This window comes from Prionailurus bengalensis, chromosome B4 (genome assembly GCF_016509475.1).
Source record: "Prionailurus bengalensis isolate Pbe53 chromosome B4, Fcat_Pben_1.1_paternal_pri, whole genome shotgun sequence".
NCBI lineage: Eukaryota > Metazoa > Chordata > Mammalia > Carnivora > Felidae > Prionailurus > Prionailurus bengalensis.
This window is the reverse complement of record NC_057358.1, coordinates 76,264,704-76,282,211: the sequence shown is the minus strand read 5'-3', so window position 1 is coordinate 76,282,211 and position 17,508 is coordinate 76,264,704. Positions and strand designations below refer to the sequence as shown.

Here is a 17,508-nt window from a genome sequence, read left to right as displayed (position 1 = left end):
TTAACTTTAAATATATGAATGAAAGATGGGTGTCAGGTGACAAGTTATTAAGTGGCCATGGCACTGCTAAGAACTGAACTTACAATATTTAATTCCTTATCTGTGAAATGGGGATAATTAAAAAAAATTTTTTTAATGGTTATTTTTTGAGAGAGAGAGAGAGAGAGAGAGAGAGAGAGAGAGAGAGAAAGAGTGTGAGCAAGGGAGGGACAGAGAGAAAGGGAGACACAGAATCTGAAGCCGGCTCCAGGCTCTGAGCTGTCAGCAGAGAGTTTGACATAGGGCTTGAACTCATGAACCATGAGATCATGACCTGAGCCAAAGTCGGACGCTCAACCAACTGAGCCACCCAAGTGCCCCTAAATGGGAATACTTTTAAATAGCATGGAAGAATAATTTGCAGTATATGTACCTGTTCTTACATATGCGTTCATTCAGCAAGTGTTTATTAAGTGCCTACTGTGTGCCAGGCTTGGTTCTAGGTCCTGGGCATATAGCAATGTCCATTTTAAACATTTGTTTTTAAAAGCCATCTTGCAATAATGGTCACCTTCAGTAAGTAAAAGTGCAGATTGACCCTTGACCCCTGGTGCAAATGCAAACGTATTATCGTTAGTTATTGACTGGCTTTAATTTTTAAAAACTTCTCTTTGGGAAAAGAACATTTTCTAATTGCTTTTTCTTATTTTTAGCCATTAATATTTAGTTTGGTAGAAGAACATTTAATTACTTAAAGCAACAGGTCAACTTAATGTATATTAGCGATGGATAAAAAGCTAGATAGCCAAGCAGATAGATGACAAGGAGCCATTCTTCTAATCTAACTGATGATGTCACCGGAGAAAAGGTCAGTTGGAACCTGATGTCTGGCAGTTACAGGGAGCTGTGGCTAGGCAGGGTACTCAGGAACTGCCCTGGAGCCCTTAACCCCAAAGCAGCCAGTATCACGTGTCCAGGTCTGTGTACCTGGACATCTTTGCGACTGACGGGGTGATCCAAAATGGAGAAAAACAGGCCCCTACAGTTGGTGACCCCTGCGTCGGTCAAAGCCATCATCTCAAGGATTGAGGCTGCCCAGCTAACACGGGCTCAGGAGGTAACACCTGAGATAAGGGGGTCACCCTTCTATTGGGATCTGATGTGGAGACTGAGACCTGATCCCAGATTGGGACAAGATTCCAGCTCTGGGCCCTCAGGGTTCCTGGCATCTTCAACAGGCTGGATTTGCAAACAGATTAATTCAAAATTCCAACTCTTTGACTTGGCCTCTGCAGGGCCGGCTGGAATCGAACCAGCCCTCTGAGGCAGGGCTGGGCACAGGAAGGGAACAGCCCATAAGGAAGCCCTAGGATGGTCCTACCACTATGTGGTAGGTCTTAGCAGGGCAAGAGGAAGGGCCCAGAGTTCTTGATTGAGGTGTGTTCAGGGCAACCTGTCAGAATCCTTCAAGCTAAGCCCTAGAAGCTTATAGAGAAATAGCCAAAGGCTGAAATCACCCTGCCCATGAGCCTCTAGTACCTTTGATCCTAAAGGTTTCTTAGGGCCTCATTTTTCCAGTCTGTTGCCTCTGGATCCTTGTGAGATGTCCAGAAGTCCCTAGAAAATTTTGAAATTCTGAAGGAATTGTTTGCCCTGGATATTTAGTATTCTTTCCCTTCCTGACTTGGTCTTAATCATCAAAGTGACGTTAATAAGAGCTAACACTTATTTTATGTGCTAGGCACTGTCTTAAGTGCTTTACAAATATTAGTTCATTTAATCTTTAGAAGAAACTCTGTGACATTGATATATAATGATCCCCACTTTAGAAGTAAGAACGCTAGAGCCCCAATAGGTGAACTGACTTGTCTGAGATCACACTACCAGAACCTGGTCTCTGGCTTTAGAGTTCACACCCCTAAACACTACAATCTGCTGCCTCCCGTATAGGATATTTCTTCCCAGCTCTCAGACATCTTGGACAACGTCAACTGTGTCATCAACAGCTTCCAGGAAGAATTAGGATATGATTTAAAAGAAAAGGCAAAACCTGACCAGATGGAGCAAAAGGGCAAGAACAGATTCATCTTACTGGAGAAAATTGCCTCCTTCTCTGAAGATGCTAATACTAAAGAGAAGCACTTGTATGAAATTCTCCGCTGGCTAGGTGACTGGGGTGAGTTTGCAGACTGGCTGCCTGAGGGCGGGCCGCTTCCCCACTGACTTGGTCCCACACTGGCTCTTGGCTCCTCCTTTCCCCACCCCAGGTCAACTCTCACTGGGAGGAAAAAGCAGGGCAGTTGGTGGGTTGCCAAGGGAGCAAAAGACACACTCCAGTGAGATATTCCCTTGCTTCTGTCACGGCAATCATCTCCACTCACCAGAGGGGCAAACATGTAATAGCCCAAAACCTAGTAGATTGTGACATTAGCTGCATGTGTGATGAAGCCTGTCATAGGTCCATTCTGACATCTCATCTATCAGCAGGGTGGAAACTAAATTCAAATCCATGCTAGCTATATTTTTAAATTTTCCATACTTATTGAGATGTAATTGACAAATAACATTGTGTAACTTTAGAGTGTACAATGTGATGCTTTGATGCATGTATATGTTATGAAATGATTATCACAATAAGGTTAATTAACACATCTGTCACCTTACAAGTTACCCCCCCCCTCTTTTTTTTTTCTGGTGAAGACATTTAAGATCTACTCTCTTAGCAAATTCCAAGTATACAATACAGTATTGTTAGTATAGACACCACATTGTGTATTAGATCCCCAGAACATTTTAATTTTATAACTGAAACTTTGTACCCTTTGGCCAATAGCTCCCCATTTCCCCTACCCACCCCCCCCCAGCCCTTGGCAACCACTGTACTCTCTGTTTCTGTGAATTCAACTTTGTGTGTGTGTGTGTGTGTGTGTGTGTGTGTTCAGCTTTTTAGATTCCACATATAAGTGAGATCATACAGTGTTTGTTTTTATGCATCTGACTTATTCCACTTGGCATAATACCCTCAAGGTATATCCCCTTGGTCACAAATGGCAGGATTTCCTTCTTTATTATGATTTACTAATATTTCATTGTATATACCACATTTTCTTTAACCATTCCTCCACTGACTGACACTTAGCATGTTTCCATATCTTGGCTTTTGTGAATGATGCTTCAATGAACATGGCCATGTAGATATCTCTTGGAGACAGTGATTCCATTCCCTTTGGATATATACCCAGAAGTGGGATTGCTGTATCATATCACAATTGTATTTTTAATTTTTAGAAGAACCTTCATACTGTTTTCCAAAATGGTTGTACCAATTTATATTCCCACCAGAAGTGCACAGGGGTCCCTTTTACTCCGTGTTCTCATCAACACTTTTTATCTCTTGTCTTTTTCATAATAGCCATCCTATCAGGAATAAGGTAATATCTCATTGTGGTTTTAATTTGTATTTCCCTGACAATTAGTGATGTTGATCTCCATTACCTGTTGGCTATTTGTATGTCTTCTTTAAAAAACAGATCCTTTGTCTTTTTTTTTTTTTTTGCACATACGTATTTAATCACAGTGTTGAAAGGAATTGTAAATATAATCTGGCTTAACATCCTTAATATTACAAATGAGAAAATTAAAAATAACAAAATAAGTGCTTCCAAATTGGTGTCATTTTAAATTCATCATCTCTAATGTTAGTGTGCCCTCAAAATATCTCAGGATATTTGTTCTAGTATTTGTCTGGTGCTGTCGGCCCCTGCCTCCTGCTCTCACTCTCTTCAGTGCCACTGACCGTTGTCACATTGACTGAACTTCCTTTCCAACTTCAGGAGACACCACACCCTTGTGGTTAAAATTACTGGCTGTGGAGGAGAGGTGTCTCTCTCCACCATTTAGTAGATGCGTAAACTCAGGCAAATCATTTAATTATTCTGGGCTGTCCTTTCCTCATCACTGGGGAGTTGGTCCTGCCCCAGCCAGGCCCACACTGACAGGTGTTTGGAAAAGTGCAGCGACCATGGACACATTTATCAGCACAGTGGGGGACACACATTTGCCTGCTTTCCTAAACTCCAGGGCGATGCTGAGATTTGCACCTATACATAGGTTTCTCCCCAAGTCGGTAGGCTGTCTAATAACTGATTCTGTGCCGTGTACATTTAAACCAGTTCAAAATGTGTCATAGCTAGCACAGTAAATTTGATCAAAGGGATGTGGATATGACTCTTGCACAGTTACAACTAGCTACAAAGTAGCTACAATTAGACAGTTAAATTGCTGTCACTTGTCATGGGACCACTTTCTGGAAGCTGTGTACTTGCATCAAGAAGGAAAAGATCTCTGAGACCAGGCCAGCTTCCTTTTGTCTTTATCACATCTTGTGTGGCCTTTGCCCATTTAAAAAAAATTTTTTTAACGTTTATTTATTTTTGAGACAGAGAGAGACAGAGCATGAACGGGGGAGGGACAGAGAGAGAGGGAGACACAGAATCGGAAGCAGGCTCCAGGCTCTGAGCCATCAGCCCAGAGCCCGACGCGGGGCTCGAACTCACGGACCGCAAAATCGTGACCTGAGCTGAAGTCGGACACTTAACCGACTGAGCCACCCAGGCGCCCCTGCCCATTTTTTAAACTGGATTATTTGTTTTGTTTTGTTTCATTTGCTATTGAGTTGTATGAACTTCTTATTTTGGATATTAACCCTTTATCAGGTATACAGTTTGCAAATATTTTCTCCCATTCTGTAGATTGCCTTTTCATTTTATTGATCCTTTCTTACTGTGCAGAAACTATTTAGTTTGATATAGTCCCAGTGGTTCATGTTTGCTTCTGTTACCTTTGCTTTTAGTGTCATACCCAAAAAATCATTGCCAAGACCAATGTCAAGAAGCTTTTTCCCTATGTCTTCTCCTAGGAGTTTTATGGTTTCAGGTCTTACATTTAAGTCTTTAATCCATTTTGAGTTAATTTTTGTGAGTGGTGTGAGATAGGGGTCCTATTTCATTCTTTTGCACGTGTATGTCCAGGTTGACCAACATCACTGTGAAGAGCCATCCTTTACCCACTGTGTATTCTTGGCTCCCTTGTCAAATACTAATTGTCCATATATGCATAGGTTTATTTCTGGGTTCTCGATTCTGCTCCATTTGTCTACGTATCTGTTTTTATGCCGATATCATATTGTTTTGATTATTATAGCTATGTAATATAGTTTGAAATTGGGTAGTATGATGCCTCCAGCTTTGTCTTTGTCTCAAGATTGCTCTGGCTATTTGGGGCCTTTTGTGGTTCTATATGAATTTTAGGATTTTTTTTCTATTGTTTTTTTTTTTTCTTTCTGTGAAAAATGCCATTGGGATTTTGATAGAGATTTCATTGAATCTGTACATGGCTCTAAATGGTAGTATGGACATTTTAAACAATATTGATTCTTCCAATCCATGAGGATGGAATATCTTTCCATTTATATGTGTCTTCAGTTTCTTCCATCAATGTCTTATAGCTTACAGTGTAGAGATCCTTCCCTGGTTAAATTTATTGCTAAGTATATTATTGTTTTTGATGCTGTTGTAAATGGGACTGTTTTCTTTCTTTTTCAGATAGTTTATCATTAGGTTATAGAAATGCAACTGATTTTTGTATGTTCATTTTGTATCCTGCAACTTTACTGAATTTGTTTATTAGCTCTAACAGTTTTTTGATGGACCACGCCGGGTGTTTTATAGAAGAATCCATGGGTGATATTCATAGTACTTAATGACCCTTACTGCATGGGCCAAACAGCCCTGATGCCAGCCGTAAACAACTGGTATAGCCATTTGAGTGTGGACCAACTATACCCAGTCGTGGACCAGGTGCTGCCCCTGTTAACATCACTGTTGCGCCATCGTGAGACCTTAGGCTGCTATGGGGTTGGGTGGACGCCGCAGTGTTGGAGTGAGATGGTATAGGGATGTGCCCTACCCCCTTCACCCTGCCCTGCCTCCAAGGAGCTCATAGTTCTATGATCCTTCAGCCGCCCCCAAGAACTAAGTGGGCTTTTCACTCCAGTTAATTCATTTAATTGTCCAGATACTGAACTAGGCAATGGGGATAGAGCAATAACAAGGCAGACACATCCCTAGCCTTATAGTTAAACAACAATACTGTTTAATGTCTATTGTACGTTTTCGACACAGCAGGCTTCACGTTAATCATTTCACATGCATTATCTCATTTAATCCCCACCCAACCCTTTTACAGGCATGGATGCTGAGGCTCAGAGAAGTAAGTGATTTACCCAACATCATACAGTTATTAAGAGGTGAAACTAATCCAACCTCAAAGCTTCCTGCTGGAACCCCTGTGCTATAGGACTACTTGGGGCTCCCTAGAGGACAGATTGCACTCAGTCTGCATCTCCCACTCCCTCTCTAGGTGACAGTCTGACCTATGAGCTCAGGAACAGGAAGTGTAAGGAGGAAGAGGAAGCCCTGGATGAATGGATTGAGGTGATGGAGAAGGTATTACCTCTCTCTCTCATTGCCACCAAAGGAGGCATCGAATCTCTCACTTCCCTTTGTTCCACTCTCATTGAAGGACAAAAGCAAAGGACACAAAGTAGGTTCCAGGAACACCTGGGAGGGGGGGTTGAATGGGGTGGATGCCATCTCAGGAAAAGAGGTCACTTGCCAGCACCTGTGGGGTCTTTCTGACACTCCTCCATAACAAAAGCCTTATCTGAGATGGAGAGGCAATAGCGAGGGGTTGGGGTGTTTAACCCAAGCTGAGCACTGAGCAGTTCTAAGCAATCCCTTGGGGCTAGAGGGAGGGGTAATGGGGAGACAGGTCCCTGTTGGTACTCTCTGGAGCTGTAGCCTCATGCAGGTCCTGAAAATCAAGGCTAGTAGGCCAAAAAGGCTGGAATTTGTAGCTACAGCCCAAAGAACATCTTTTCCTTACTCCAAATCCAGCTGGAGAGCCTAGAAGTCTGGCGAGACAGCCAGATGCCCTTCCAGGATCTTCTTAATTGTGGCTGCTCCAGGAATGGTCAGTCAACAACATAGTTCAACCTTGAAATTTTACTCCTGTCAACACTAGAAGGAACCTGAGATTATCTAACTCCTCCTACGCTTTGTAGATGAGAACATTAAATCTCAGAGAAGAGAAAGGACTACAAAACAAAACAAAACAAAACAAAACAAAACAAAACAAAACAAAGCAAAAATCTGTGGCAAAACCAGACCCCACGCTTAGGTTTTCTGGCTTTTTAATCTTACTCAAGAATATGGGCTTCACAGTCAGATGGACCTGAGGTTGAATCCCATGTGCCAATTTCTGACTGTGTGACTTTGGACAAGTTACTTGATCTTTCTGAACCTCACTTTCCTCATATACAAAATGAGGAGCACCCGCCCACTTGCAGGGTTCCACTGGGTGTAAGTCATCTGGCACCATGCTTAGAACATGCTCAGAGCTTAATGAACAATATGTCACTTTGGTGTTTCACCATTGACTCTCATGGCCAGACTCCTTATCAGTCAAGGAAGATTGATAGTTGGGGGAGGGATGAAGCAGGGAAAGGTGGATAAGGAGATAATCTCTCCTACAATCCTTACCATGTTATATCTTGAAGTATAGTAATTTGTATATATTTCATAGCTAGATTATAAACTCCTGGATGGCAAAGACTGTGTCTTATTAGTTTCTTTTTAGGGATTAGTTATTGAGCACTTACTAGATACCTGGGACTCTGCTTGCCGCTAAACTTGCATAATCTAGTGAAATCTTACAAGTAGATGCTTTGGTTGGTTATCCCCATTTTTTAGAAACAGAGGCACTAAGAAGTTAGGAAACTTGCCTAAAGCAAGTGGTAAGGATGGGATTCAAGTCTAAGTTATCTGATTCCAGAATTCAAGCTCTGAACCATATGACCTCTCTGACAATATTAGCTAAATGCTAGTTTGACTTCAATGCCATTTAATTTCCATATCCCTTTAGCTCCTCACGCAAAGGTAGCCAGTGTTTTTTCTGTTAGTGATGTTCACTGAATGGGCAGATGAATGGATGGTCCAAGATAATCACTCCAGCAGCTCTACGTATGGTAGATCAAGGGGATACAACTGTAATCATGATCCAGCCCTGAGGAGCTGAGGTCTATGAACGGGTTTGAACATAGTGCACAGTTGGTGTTTATGTGCATTTTTCTGGGGAGAAGGTCCCCTGCTTTCATCAAACTACCAAAGGAGTTCATGACCTCCAAAATGGGAAATGACATTAGTCATTTAAAAACCCAACGTATGAACAGTTGCAGAACCATGTGATAAATTCTCTACACAGTCTAATGGTAACAGGAAAGGGAAACAAAACTTCTCAGGTGACCTGGAGTGTAAGTGCCAGGTAGGTTTCCAGAGTTTGGATAGTTGGCAATAGATAGCCAAACATGGATATTGAGTCTGGGAAGTAGCATGACTGGAAAGGTGACTTTACTCCAGGGAAATACATGAGATCAGAAGTACACTGAATTAGGGGCACCTGGGTGGCTCAGTCGGTCAAGTGTCCGACTTCGGCTCAGGTCATGATCTCGCAGTCCGTGAGTTCGAGCCCTACGTCGGGCTCTGTGCTGACAGCTCGGAGCCTGGAGTTTGCTTCAGATTCTGTGTCTCCCTCTCTCTGTCTCTCCCTTGCTTGCTCTTGCACTCTGTTTCTCTCTCTCTCTCTCTCAAAAATAAACAATAAATTTTTTTTTAATATTTAAAAAAAAGAGGTACACTGAATTGAACTGAACTGAATTGAATAGTTTCAGGCCCATGGGCCCTGCAGGTGCTATGGAGCTGGCTCACCCTGACAGGTAAGCTCTGAGCAAGCTCTGAGCCTGGCAGAGATCTCTCCTGACAACATCTCCCCTGGCCTCACCTGTTGCCTCAGCTCCTTATTCTTGCCAAAGGCATAAGAGAGTTGGATGGGAATTTGGCCAGGCAGGGTGTGCAGAATCAGTATAATTGTTGGGGCTCACAGGAGCTTGTTGCCTTTGTTCTGTCTCTCCTAGTATCCAAACACACCTTCTGGCAGGGCTGGTGGGAACAGAGACCCCCAAAATCTGCACCCTACCCTCAGCCACTGAGCCCAGAACAGATGCTCCAGGACAGTCATGCTACCTGCACGAAGGTCTCTGAGGTGAAGTCCATGCTGCAGGAGCTCCTGGACTCCACCATGTTCAACCAAGGGGAGGTCAGAGCCATCAGGTACATGTCTGGCATGGTAGAGAACCTCAACAAGGCCTTGACCCTCCAGCACAAAGAGAACAGAAGCCTGGAGACCAAATACAGGAACCTGAAAATAGAGATGACCAAAGAACTTAGCACCCAGAGGCTATACTTCCAGAATTCCCTCCAAGTTCTCCAGAGCAAGAGGGATGCCCTGCTAAAGCAAGTGGAAATTCTAGGGGGGAAATACCATGACCTTCTCCTGATAAAGCATGCCTTAGAGTTCCAGCTAGAGAAGGCTCAGTCTGCTAGAGATCAAGAAGAAGAACCAACCAAGATCTTGGTTGACTCCCTGGGGCCCCCTGAGAAAGAGACCCTCCCAGAGAAAGAAACAGTCATGAAGGAAACTCAGCAGGAACCCAAGAAGGAGCAGTGGTTTTCACCACTCTCCCCAGGTCCCATGGCCACAGCCTGGGACAGCGGTGCCAGGCCTTCAACATCTCAGCCACTCTCCACCATGACCATGTATTCGAGGATTGCGGATGTGTACAGCACCAAGGACACCGAACATCTTCAGCCCATGATGCTGTCCTCGGTGGATCACAGGTCTCCTAAGATATGGGAAAGACTGGTGGCAGAAAGCCCAGGCCACTTCTTTCACCAAGTGAAAGACCAAAAGGATGTCCAGGAAGCATCCCAGGAGAAGGAAGGACTCCAAATTAAGCCCCACTTGAGGATGCAGCTGTCCCCAGAGAGCTCCAGGAAGGTGGCCTTGGAGAGCAAGGTGGAGCACTGGGAAGAAGAGCTCCGCTGGGAGAGGCAGAGGCAGCAGTGGCTGGAGGAGGAGGAGATGTGGCTGCAGCGTCAGAAGAAGTGGGCCCTGCTGGAGCAGGAACACCGGGAGAAGCTGCAACAGTGGAAGGTGGAGGAGGCAGCGAGGGAGCAGTGGCAGAGGTCGGGCCAGCAAGAAAAGGAGCAAGGGGGCCCATGGAGGGAGCCAGAGCCTCCAGGGGAGGGCACAGACAGGGTGCTCTTCATGACCACCAGGCAGTGGAGGGACTTGGAGAAGGCATCGCTGGCACCTCCCTCAAGCCGGGCCCAGTCTGCTCACCAAGGCAGGAAGCACTTTCCCAGGTCCCCTAATACCCAGCAGCCTGCCCCTAGAAACCAGAGGAACACGAGTTCAGCCAAGTCTACCCAGAAACCGTGGACCTGCCAGGTTCCCACGAAGCCCAAGAAATCGGCTTCCTTTCCTGTCACGGGGACATCCATCCAAAAGGTGTCCCGGCCTCCTTTGCGTATCTCCTCAGTAACTCTCAAGGGGAAAGTATACCACATGGATGTGGAGGCACAGAGGAAGAATCTTCAGCTCCTGAGCGAGGAGGCTGACCTGGGGCTGCCCCACTACCTACGCACCAAGGCGCTGGATCTCACCACCACCACCATGGAGCTGAACGTGCTTCGGCTGCAGTGTCTGTGCCATAAGTACATCCGCTACAGACACTTCCAGAGCCTCCGGTAGGTACTCCCTGACACCCACGCCAACTGCAGTGTGTGGGCAGAGACAAAACCCAAAGGGAGAGGAGGAGCACGCAGCAAATGGGAATGGAGAGTCACCCCAGACCTGGACAAGGTCCCCTGAGGGAGGGGGCTGGCAAAGGATGTCTGACCTTGGGCCTGGGGTGACCCTGGAGGTGTGGGAGGTCGGGCATTTACACATACACATTGCTCTTTCCCTGGTGGGTTTTTCCTCTGAGGCCACTTCCTTATTTCTTCCTCTCTTCCTATTGCACTGTCCCTAATGCACCTGATATGTTCCCCTGCTGGCCTTATTCTGTCTTTCTGTTTCCAGTCTGGCCCCAAGGCTCCTCACCTGCCACCACCTCCCACCTCTCTGCTCCCTGCTTTTGTGACTCTCAGCAACCTCTGTTTCCCTCCTTGCTGTCAGGAATTACAAACGCAGAGTCAACATTGGTTACGAGACTTGGGGAGCAGGCCCTTTCACCCACTAACTCCCTTACCCCATTTCCCAGACAAGAAGTGACCAACCACATACAAGTTATGCAAGAAACTGAGACTACCTGCAAGACTCAGAACCTCTACATCTACCTGGAAAACATTGACCGCCTACAGAATCTCTGGCTGCAGGCCTGGACAGACAAGCAGAAGGACCTGGAGGAGAAGCGCCGAGAGTGCCTGAGCAGCATGGTGACCATGTTCCCCAAGGTGGGCCTCCCTCATTGGGGGTCAGCACAGCTGGAAGGGATGTGAGCTGGTGGGGTGTAACTGGGGGCAGGGTAGCGGACAGGAAATAAGAGGGCAGGTTAGAGACTCTGAGCCAGGAAGAGGCAAAGGCTGGAGGCTCAAGCATAAGGAAGGGCAGCTTTCTGATTTTTTATACGGGGAGAGTGGGAGAGAGAGGGGCCCTCAAACAGAACTGTAGAAGAAAGACTCTTCTGGAGAGAGAAGGCAGCTGGATCCTGTAGTCCCAACTTTATGCTCAAGTTCTCCCTCCCCCACGGGACCCTCTGCCCTGTTCCTGTGTGTTCTGGTTCCTCTACTGACTTAGTCACAGCTGTCCTTTTTACCCACATGCTGGGATCTCACTTTGCCTCTCTCTGTGGATGGTTCCTTTGCTTTCTAGATGCCAGGTCTCCTCTGATCACTTCCTGACCAAGGTTCCTGCCAGGTAAAATCAGTGAAACCCTGGTTGTCTGAAAACATCTTTACGTAGTACCTTCACTCTTTTTTTCTTTTATGTTTATTTTTTTATTTTTGAGAGCGAGAGAGGGGGAGAGAACACGTGCACATGAGTGGGAGAGGGGTCAGAGAGAAAGGGAGACACAGAATCTGAAGCAGGCTCCAGGCTCTGGGCTGTCAGCACAGAGCCTCGAACCCATGAACCACGAGATCATGACCTGAGCTGAAGTCAGATGCTTAACCAACTGAGCCACCTAGGTGCCCCTAGTACCTTCTTAATTGACAGTTGGCCTGGATATGGAAGTCTAGGTTAGAATGCATTTTCCCTCTCATTTTTGACAGCACTTCTCATTGCCTTCAGGGTTTTGGTGTTGCTGTTGACAGTACAAAGTCACTCTGAGGCCTGATCTGTGGGTCTGCGCTGTTTTTACTCTCTGAGGGCTAGATTCAGTTTCCCCTGCTAGCAGGGTCAGAGAAGTAGCAAGTGCTGACATGGTCCACAGAGGACTAGCTGACCTCCCAGGGAATTAGAAAATCATAGCATTGGCTCAGAACCCATGGGGAATCCCCCCCAAGTCTGGGGGAAGCCGTGTGCTGAGGGACTTAGTGTAAGTGCCTGTGTCAGGCAGTTGGAGAAGCCTTGGTCATGGAGCCATCTCCCAACTCAGTTTCCTATCACTTTGTACTAGTCCCAATCATCTCCTGTAGGTATCTTCACTTGTTAAGTTGTAGGTGTCTTGACTTGTTAACAACGGACTATATGACAATTCTTTGGGTGGCTAGAAGGATCTCCCCAGCTCCTTACCCAGTGCCAGGGCAGAGGCTGGATACAAAAATACCCAGAGCATTCTAGGCACAACTTGGCCTCATGTTGTGAATCCTGAGTGCTCTCTCGAGTTCCAGCTGCTCTGGCTTCCTTTAGTTTTTTTCTTGCTGTTTTGCTCATTGTCCAGATTCTCCACAACAAAGGAGAAAACAGGAACTAACCTAGCAAATAATAATTCAAGGAATTTGTAGGGAATTTGATACTTGGGGGATCTAGGGCTCTCTGATTGGAGGCATTCCCTGGGCCTTACCTTCTCTTCTTAGCCCTGAGTCAGGCTATGCCTCCTTCTGCTCTAGAGAGGGGATAAATTCCTGTCTCCTTGATGCCTCTCTGCTGGTGTCCCTAGCTCCAGCTGGAGTGGAACGTTCGTCTGCACATCCCTGTGGTCACCTCCACAAAGCCGAGGAAAAACAAGCCACCCACATCCTCTCTCCGGCACACGCACTCATGTGGCCCCTCCTGCAGGCAGCCTCCTGGGCACTTTCCATGCAAGCACTGGGAATGTGAGCCCCTGTGCATGGCTCGGTAGGTGCAGGGAAGCGGGTAGGCAGCCAGCTGGATGGGTGGGGAGATGGAGCAAGCTGGGGTGGCCAGACTGGGGAGACTGGGAGCTTGGTGAAGGCACAGGCAGGCAGAGTTCACCTCGTGAGTTGTAAGATGCCTGCCTTCTCAGCTGCCTTGCTCAGTTCTAGCCATTGGCCCAGATGGGTGGGCTCAGGAGCCAGCCCGATCCAGATAGGTTTCACATTGCAACTGAAAGACTCTGAGGACCCACATCTGAGAGCCTACAACCATTTCTGCCCTGAACATTGTTGGTCCAGCACCTGCCATTAGCCTGTCCAAATAAATAAGCCTGATCCTTCCCACCGTGTGACCCCACCACCCAGGCTCAGAAAGAGATACCATGAGCCTCTGGGCAGTCAAGAAGACCCACATCCTCACCTAGTATGGCCCAGTGCAGAGCAGCCCCGAGGCATGTGCCTAGAAGAACAGAGGCTATCCCAGCACCCCTTCAGCAGCTCCTCAGCCAAAGGAGCCCCAGGGAGGTGAGGTTTAGAGTTAAGGGGAAGAGAGGTGACAGGATGGTGATAACAACTATTTGAGAGGGAAAGAAAACAAGTCCTGACATTTTGGGCCTTATGGCTTTGGAGAGCTTGTTGTTTCTCAGTCTCCCTCTGTGTGTCTAACCCTTTATCTCTTTCTACGCTTTCAACCTCCACACCCCAGACAACAGGATAACCAGATAGAAGCCATCTGGAAGACTGATGTGGCCTCCTCCAGTCACCCAATAGAAAAGAAGACTCCCCCCGGCCTGCCCTGGGACCAGCTAGGGGGGTGCCCAGACATTCCCCGGCTATTGACCTTGGATGTGCATTCCTCCTACCACAAAAGCTTGAGGTCCCTCAAGGCCCGGTAAGGTACAAGGTTGGATAGTTAATCTGGATTTGGAGAAACCTTCCCACCAAGGTCAGGGGCCAGAGTACACACTGACTCTGTCCAACCACCCAAGAGATCTCTTTCCAGACATTCATAACAACCTCATTTATTGTACCACATCAGACAGAGAGATGCTTACCTGCCTCATTGGCCATCAGCTTGGGTCCCCATGCCACCATTCTAGTTTTCTCAGAGGACTTTATGTAGTGTCTCAGAAGATCGCTACACAAGTTTTTTGAGCTGCATGTGAGTTTGTTGTTTTTTGAGCTGCATGTGAGTTGCTCAGGATGTGAATCTTGTCCTAGGCCTGAAGGTTGTTCTCAAGGAGAGCCAGGTAGAGGAATGGAGAGATGAAGGAGACCAAGAATCACGTGATGAACCTCTGAGACTCAGGCCTGGGCCTGTCTTTGGCATTCTCATTTCTTTACTGCCTTGGAGAATAGTTCGCAGGAACAGCAGCTGAGAGGAAGAGGCAGGACTCAGTAGGCCAACAAGAGGCTATTCCAGTTAGGAAGGTTCTGTTGAAGACTTAAGGCTCTTTCAAGGAGTGTTTTTAGATTTTTGCAGCAATCCCTGCTGCCTCTTATGGCCCTGGCCCTGCCCCAATTAAAGATCTCTGACAGGGAGAGGGTACTGATGGCTGCCAGTCTAGATCTAACCAGAATTAAGGCTGTAAGATGCTGGTGCTGCCCTGTCCTCCAGACAGGGACTTAGGTGAGACAGGGTGGCATGGTAGCATCAAAGAAGTCTGGTCCTTGGCTCTACTTCTGCTCTGAAGTGGGTCTGAGAGTCCCAGCTGGTACATAGATACCTGGTTTTCAGTTCCTGGAGAATTGCTAAGAGGTGTGTGTGCATCTGTGTGTGTGTGTGTGTGTGTGTGTGTGTGGTGTTGAGCTGGATAAAGCAAACAAAATTGATTGAGAGCAACCAAAACAACACTGTGGCAGAACTCAGTAACCAGAGGTCAACTGGGGCCCCGCCCCACTAAGATTTGGCTAAACTTGCCCAAGTTCCCCTATAGTAGATCTCTCGTCCCCGAGCTCCTCCTCTCTCTGCATCCCAGCTAGTGCCTGGGCTTTGCTTGGCATCTGTTTGAATCTGAGGCCCCAACCCTTTTGTTCTTCCCCACACATAATATGGGTACATAAATATCGAGAATACGCACTCCACTCAACCCCAAGCCTTTCATGATATTAGTATCTTTTTGAAAATTTAAGAGGATGTTGGGGAAAGGGATTCAGAATGAAAAGCACCAAACAACAGCGTCTTTCTTCCCCTCTCTCTCTGGCGTAACATGCAAAACTCAAAAACTCCTTCCTGTCTCATGCAGAGCTGTTCCACCCACACCCAGGCCTCCACTGGGATCTCAGCTTCAGGCTTAAGCACTTATCAAAATATTGTTCCCAACAAAGACAGCTTCCCCTTTCCAGGGGAATTTAGGTGAATACAATTTTCTTCCCCCCCGCCCCCCGCTTTTTTTTTTTAACTCCATACAAGTTCATTCAGTTTATCATACTATCAGGTGTAGAGACAAAGCCCTGCTTCATCTGTCTTCTTGATCCGCATCCCAGGTTGGCACTGCCTACCTGCATGTCAGGCTGGTCCTGGATGGTTCAGTGTGGGAGCTCGCCGTGTTGTCTTGGGACCCCGTTATCATAACATGGGAATCTGCCACTCTCTGATGAAAGTTCTCTGCCGCTGTCCAGGCTCCTGCTGCCTCAGGGATGGTGGCCATCCTGCTCTCTTTGTGAGTGCTCCGTGCATGTGGCCTCTGGAGACACACTCTGTTTCCATTCCCAGAGTGTACCTTCTCTTTGACTGCCTGCCCCTGCCTCATCACAGATGCTCACATCCACCTGCTGTGTGGTCTCAGGTCACTCACTTCTTTGTGATCCTGTCAGCCTCACCAGCTCCCCTGGCCCAGGTCCCACCACCATCTGGTTTCCTAACTAGGACCAACTACATGCTGCCTGCCTGGAATGGACAGCCTGTCTCATCTACAGGCCACTGGGTGGCCTCTCAGAATATGGGGAAGGGCTATTCATCTTCTCTCTATGGTTTGGGACACTAGAAAGGCCATGTCCCTCAAAAGCCAGCAGACCCCCTTCTGCAAGAGCTTTCTCTGCTTTGTCTTACAAGCATCTCCTCTGGGCTCTGACAGGTAAGACAGCTATGTGCCTGCATATACCAAACACTGTCTGCAGTTGGAGAAGGATCTTAATCCTGACTCTAACTGCCCTGCCCTCTGTTGCTCACGGCCTATTCCTGCACAGCTAACATACACGGTGGTTCACATGCATGGCCAAGATGCAGTGAGCACAGACTCACACAGATCTCCCAACATGCTGCAGACAGAGGAGAGGGCTTATTAAAACTTGGTTTCTGGGAAGGAGATTAGACAGGAGTGGAGAGGAAGGAACATGGAGAGGAAGGGGCAGGGAAAAATGAAGGGAGGGAAGAGGAAATTTTCTGTGATATGAGACAAGAGGCAGGTCACAAGAAGAGAAGCAGAGCCCCTGGGATGTGGCAGGAAGGTTATGTTAAGCAGTTCCGCATCCAGGTCAAGTCCGGACGCAGCTCTGGACTGTCTCCCAGAGCTGACTAGGGAAGCTCTTGGGTGGGCCAGGTGGGCACACACATCCTGGGGCCTTGTCTCAGCTGCTCTCCAACCCATAACTGAATTAACTCTTTCAGTGTCTTGGCGACCAAAAGAAACGAATCCCGGGAAGCCCCAGATGAGTCAGCTAAGCTTGCTTGTAAAAAGTCAAATGAGTCTTTCCCTGGAACCATAAAGCCAGAAGGATCAAGACAGTCTCAGTCCCCACTCCATCCATTAGTCAGTGATTCTCAAACTTCAGGGTGACTGAAAATCACATGGGAACTTGTTTCAAATGCAGGTTCCCAGCTGGTGTTTTTAAACAAACATCCTGGGCATTGCTAAATAGTCCTAGAACTTTGAGAAACACCACTTCCCTCCTTCAGTCCCCAAACTGTACATTTTTAATAAAATAGAGGTGTGTTTCTTTTTAAAACTTTTTGTGTTGTTGCTGAAACCCACACTGAACTCAGTTTTGGAACCGGATCTATGACCATCTGGCCCCTGACCTGGACGCCAATCAGGGAGGATTCCCCAAGTGTCACCTCTGCCCTTTGGGAGCCAGCAAGGCAGGGCGGCCACGATTAGTGCCCGGCACGCAGTAGGCACCAGTAATTTTTCAATTCATCAGAGACATAGACAAATAAGTAACTGATGTGCTGATGATTAGCAGGAAGGCTCAGAAGATTAAGACCAAAAGGAAGTATCAAGTACCAGTCAGAGCCAGGTGTCACTGGGTAGGAGGCAAAGGCAGATATGTCTCTGAGGAGTGAGGACAAGGG

At 46.9% G+C, this 17,508-nt stretch overlaps 1 protein-coding gene across 1 annotated transcript; it reads left to right on the top strand.

The window, feature by feature from the left end:
* Positions 1-851: 851 nt before the first annotated feature.
* FAM186B (family with sequence similarity 186 member B) lies at positions 852-17,162 on the top strand. The gene is made up of 8 exons (XM_043563805.1): positions 852-1,096; positions 1,930-2,155; positions 6,400-6,582; positions 9,011-10,685; positions 11,201-11,393; positions 13,040-13,218; positions 13,921-14,106; positions 16,825-17,162. Exons 1-8 carry the CDS (start codon positions 1,001-1,003, stop codon positions 16,991-16,993), a joined length of 2,907 nt encoding a protein of 968 aa, XP_043419740.1. The 5' UTR covers positions 852-1,000; the 3' UTR covers positions 16,994-17,162.
* The last annotated feature ends 346 nt before the right edge of the window (positions 17,163-17,508 follow it).

What these genes read in the sequence shown, in the direction of transcription:
- FAM186B (XM_043563805.1), top strand. Translation starts at nt 1,001, where the DNA reads ATGGAGAAAAACAGGCCCCTACAGTTGGTGACCCCTGCGTCGGTCAAA. An exon ending in ACAAAAGCAAAGGACACAAA is followed by an intron (nt 6,583 to 9,010) that starts GTAGGTTCCAGG and finishes TGTCTCTCCTAG; the next exon opens with TATCCAAACACACCTTCTGG. An exon ending in TTGAGGTCCCTCAAGGCCCG is followed by an intron (nt 14,107 to 16,824) that starts GTAAGGTACAAG and finishes TAACTCTTTCAG; the next exon opens with TGTCTTGGCGACCAAAAGAA.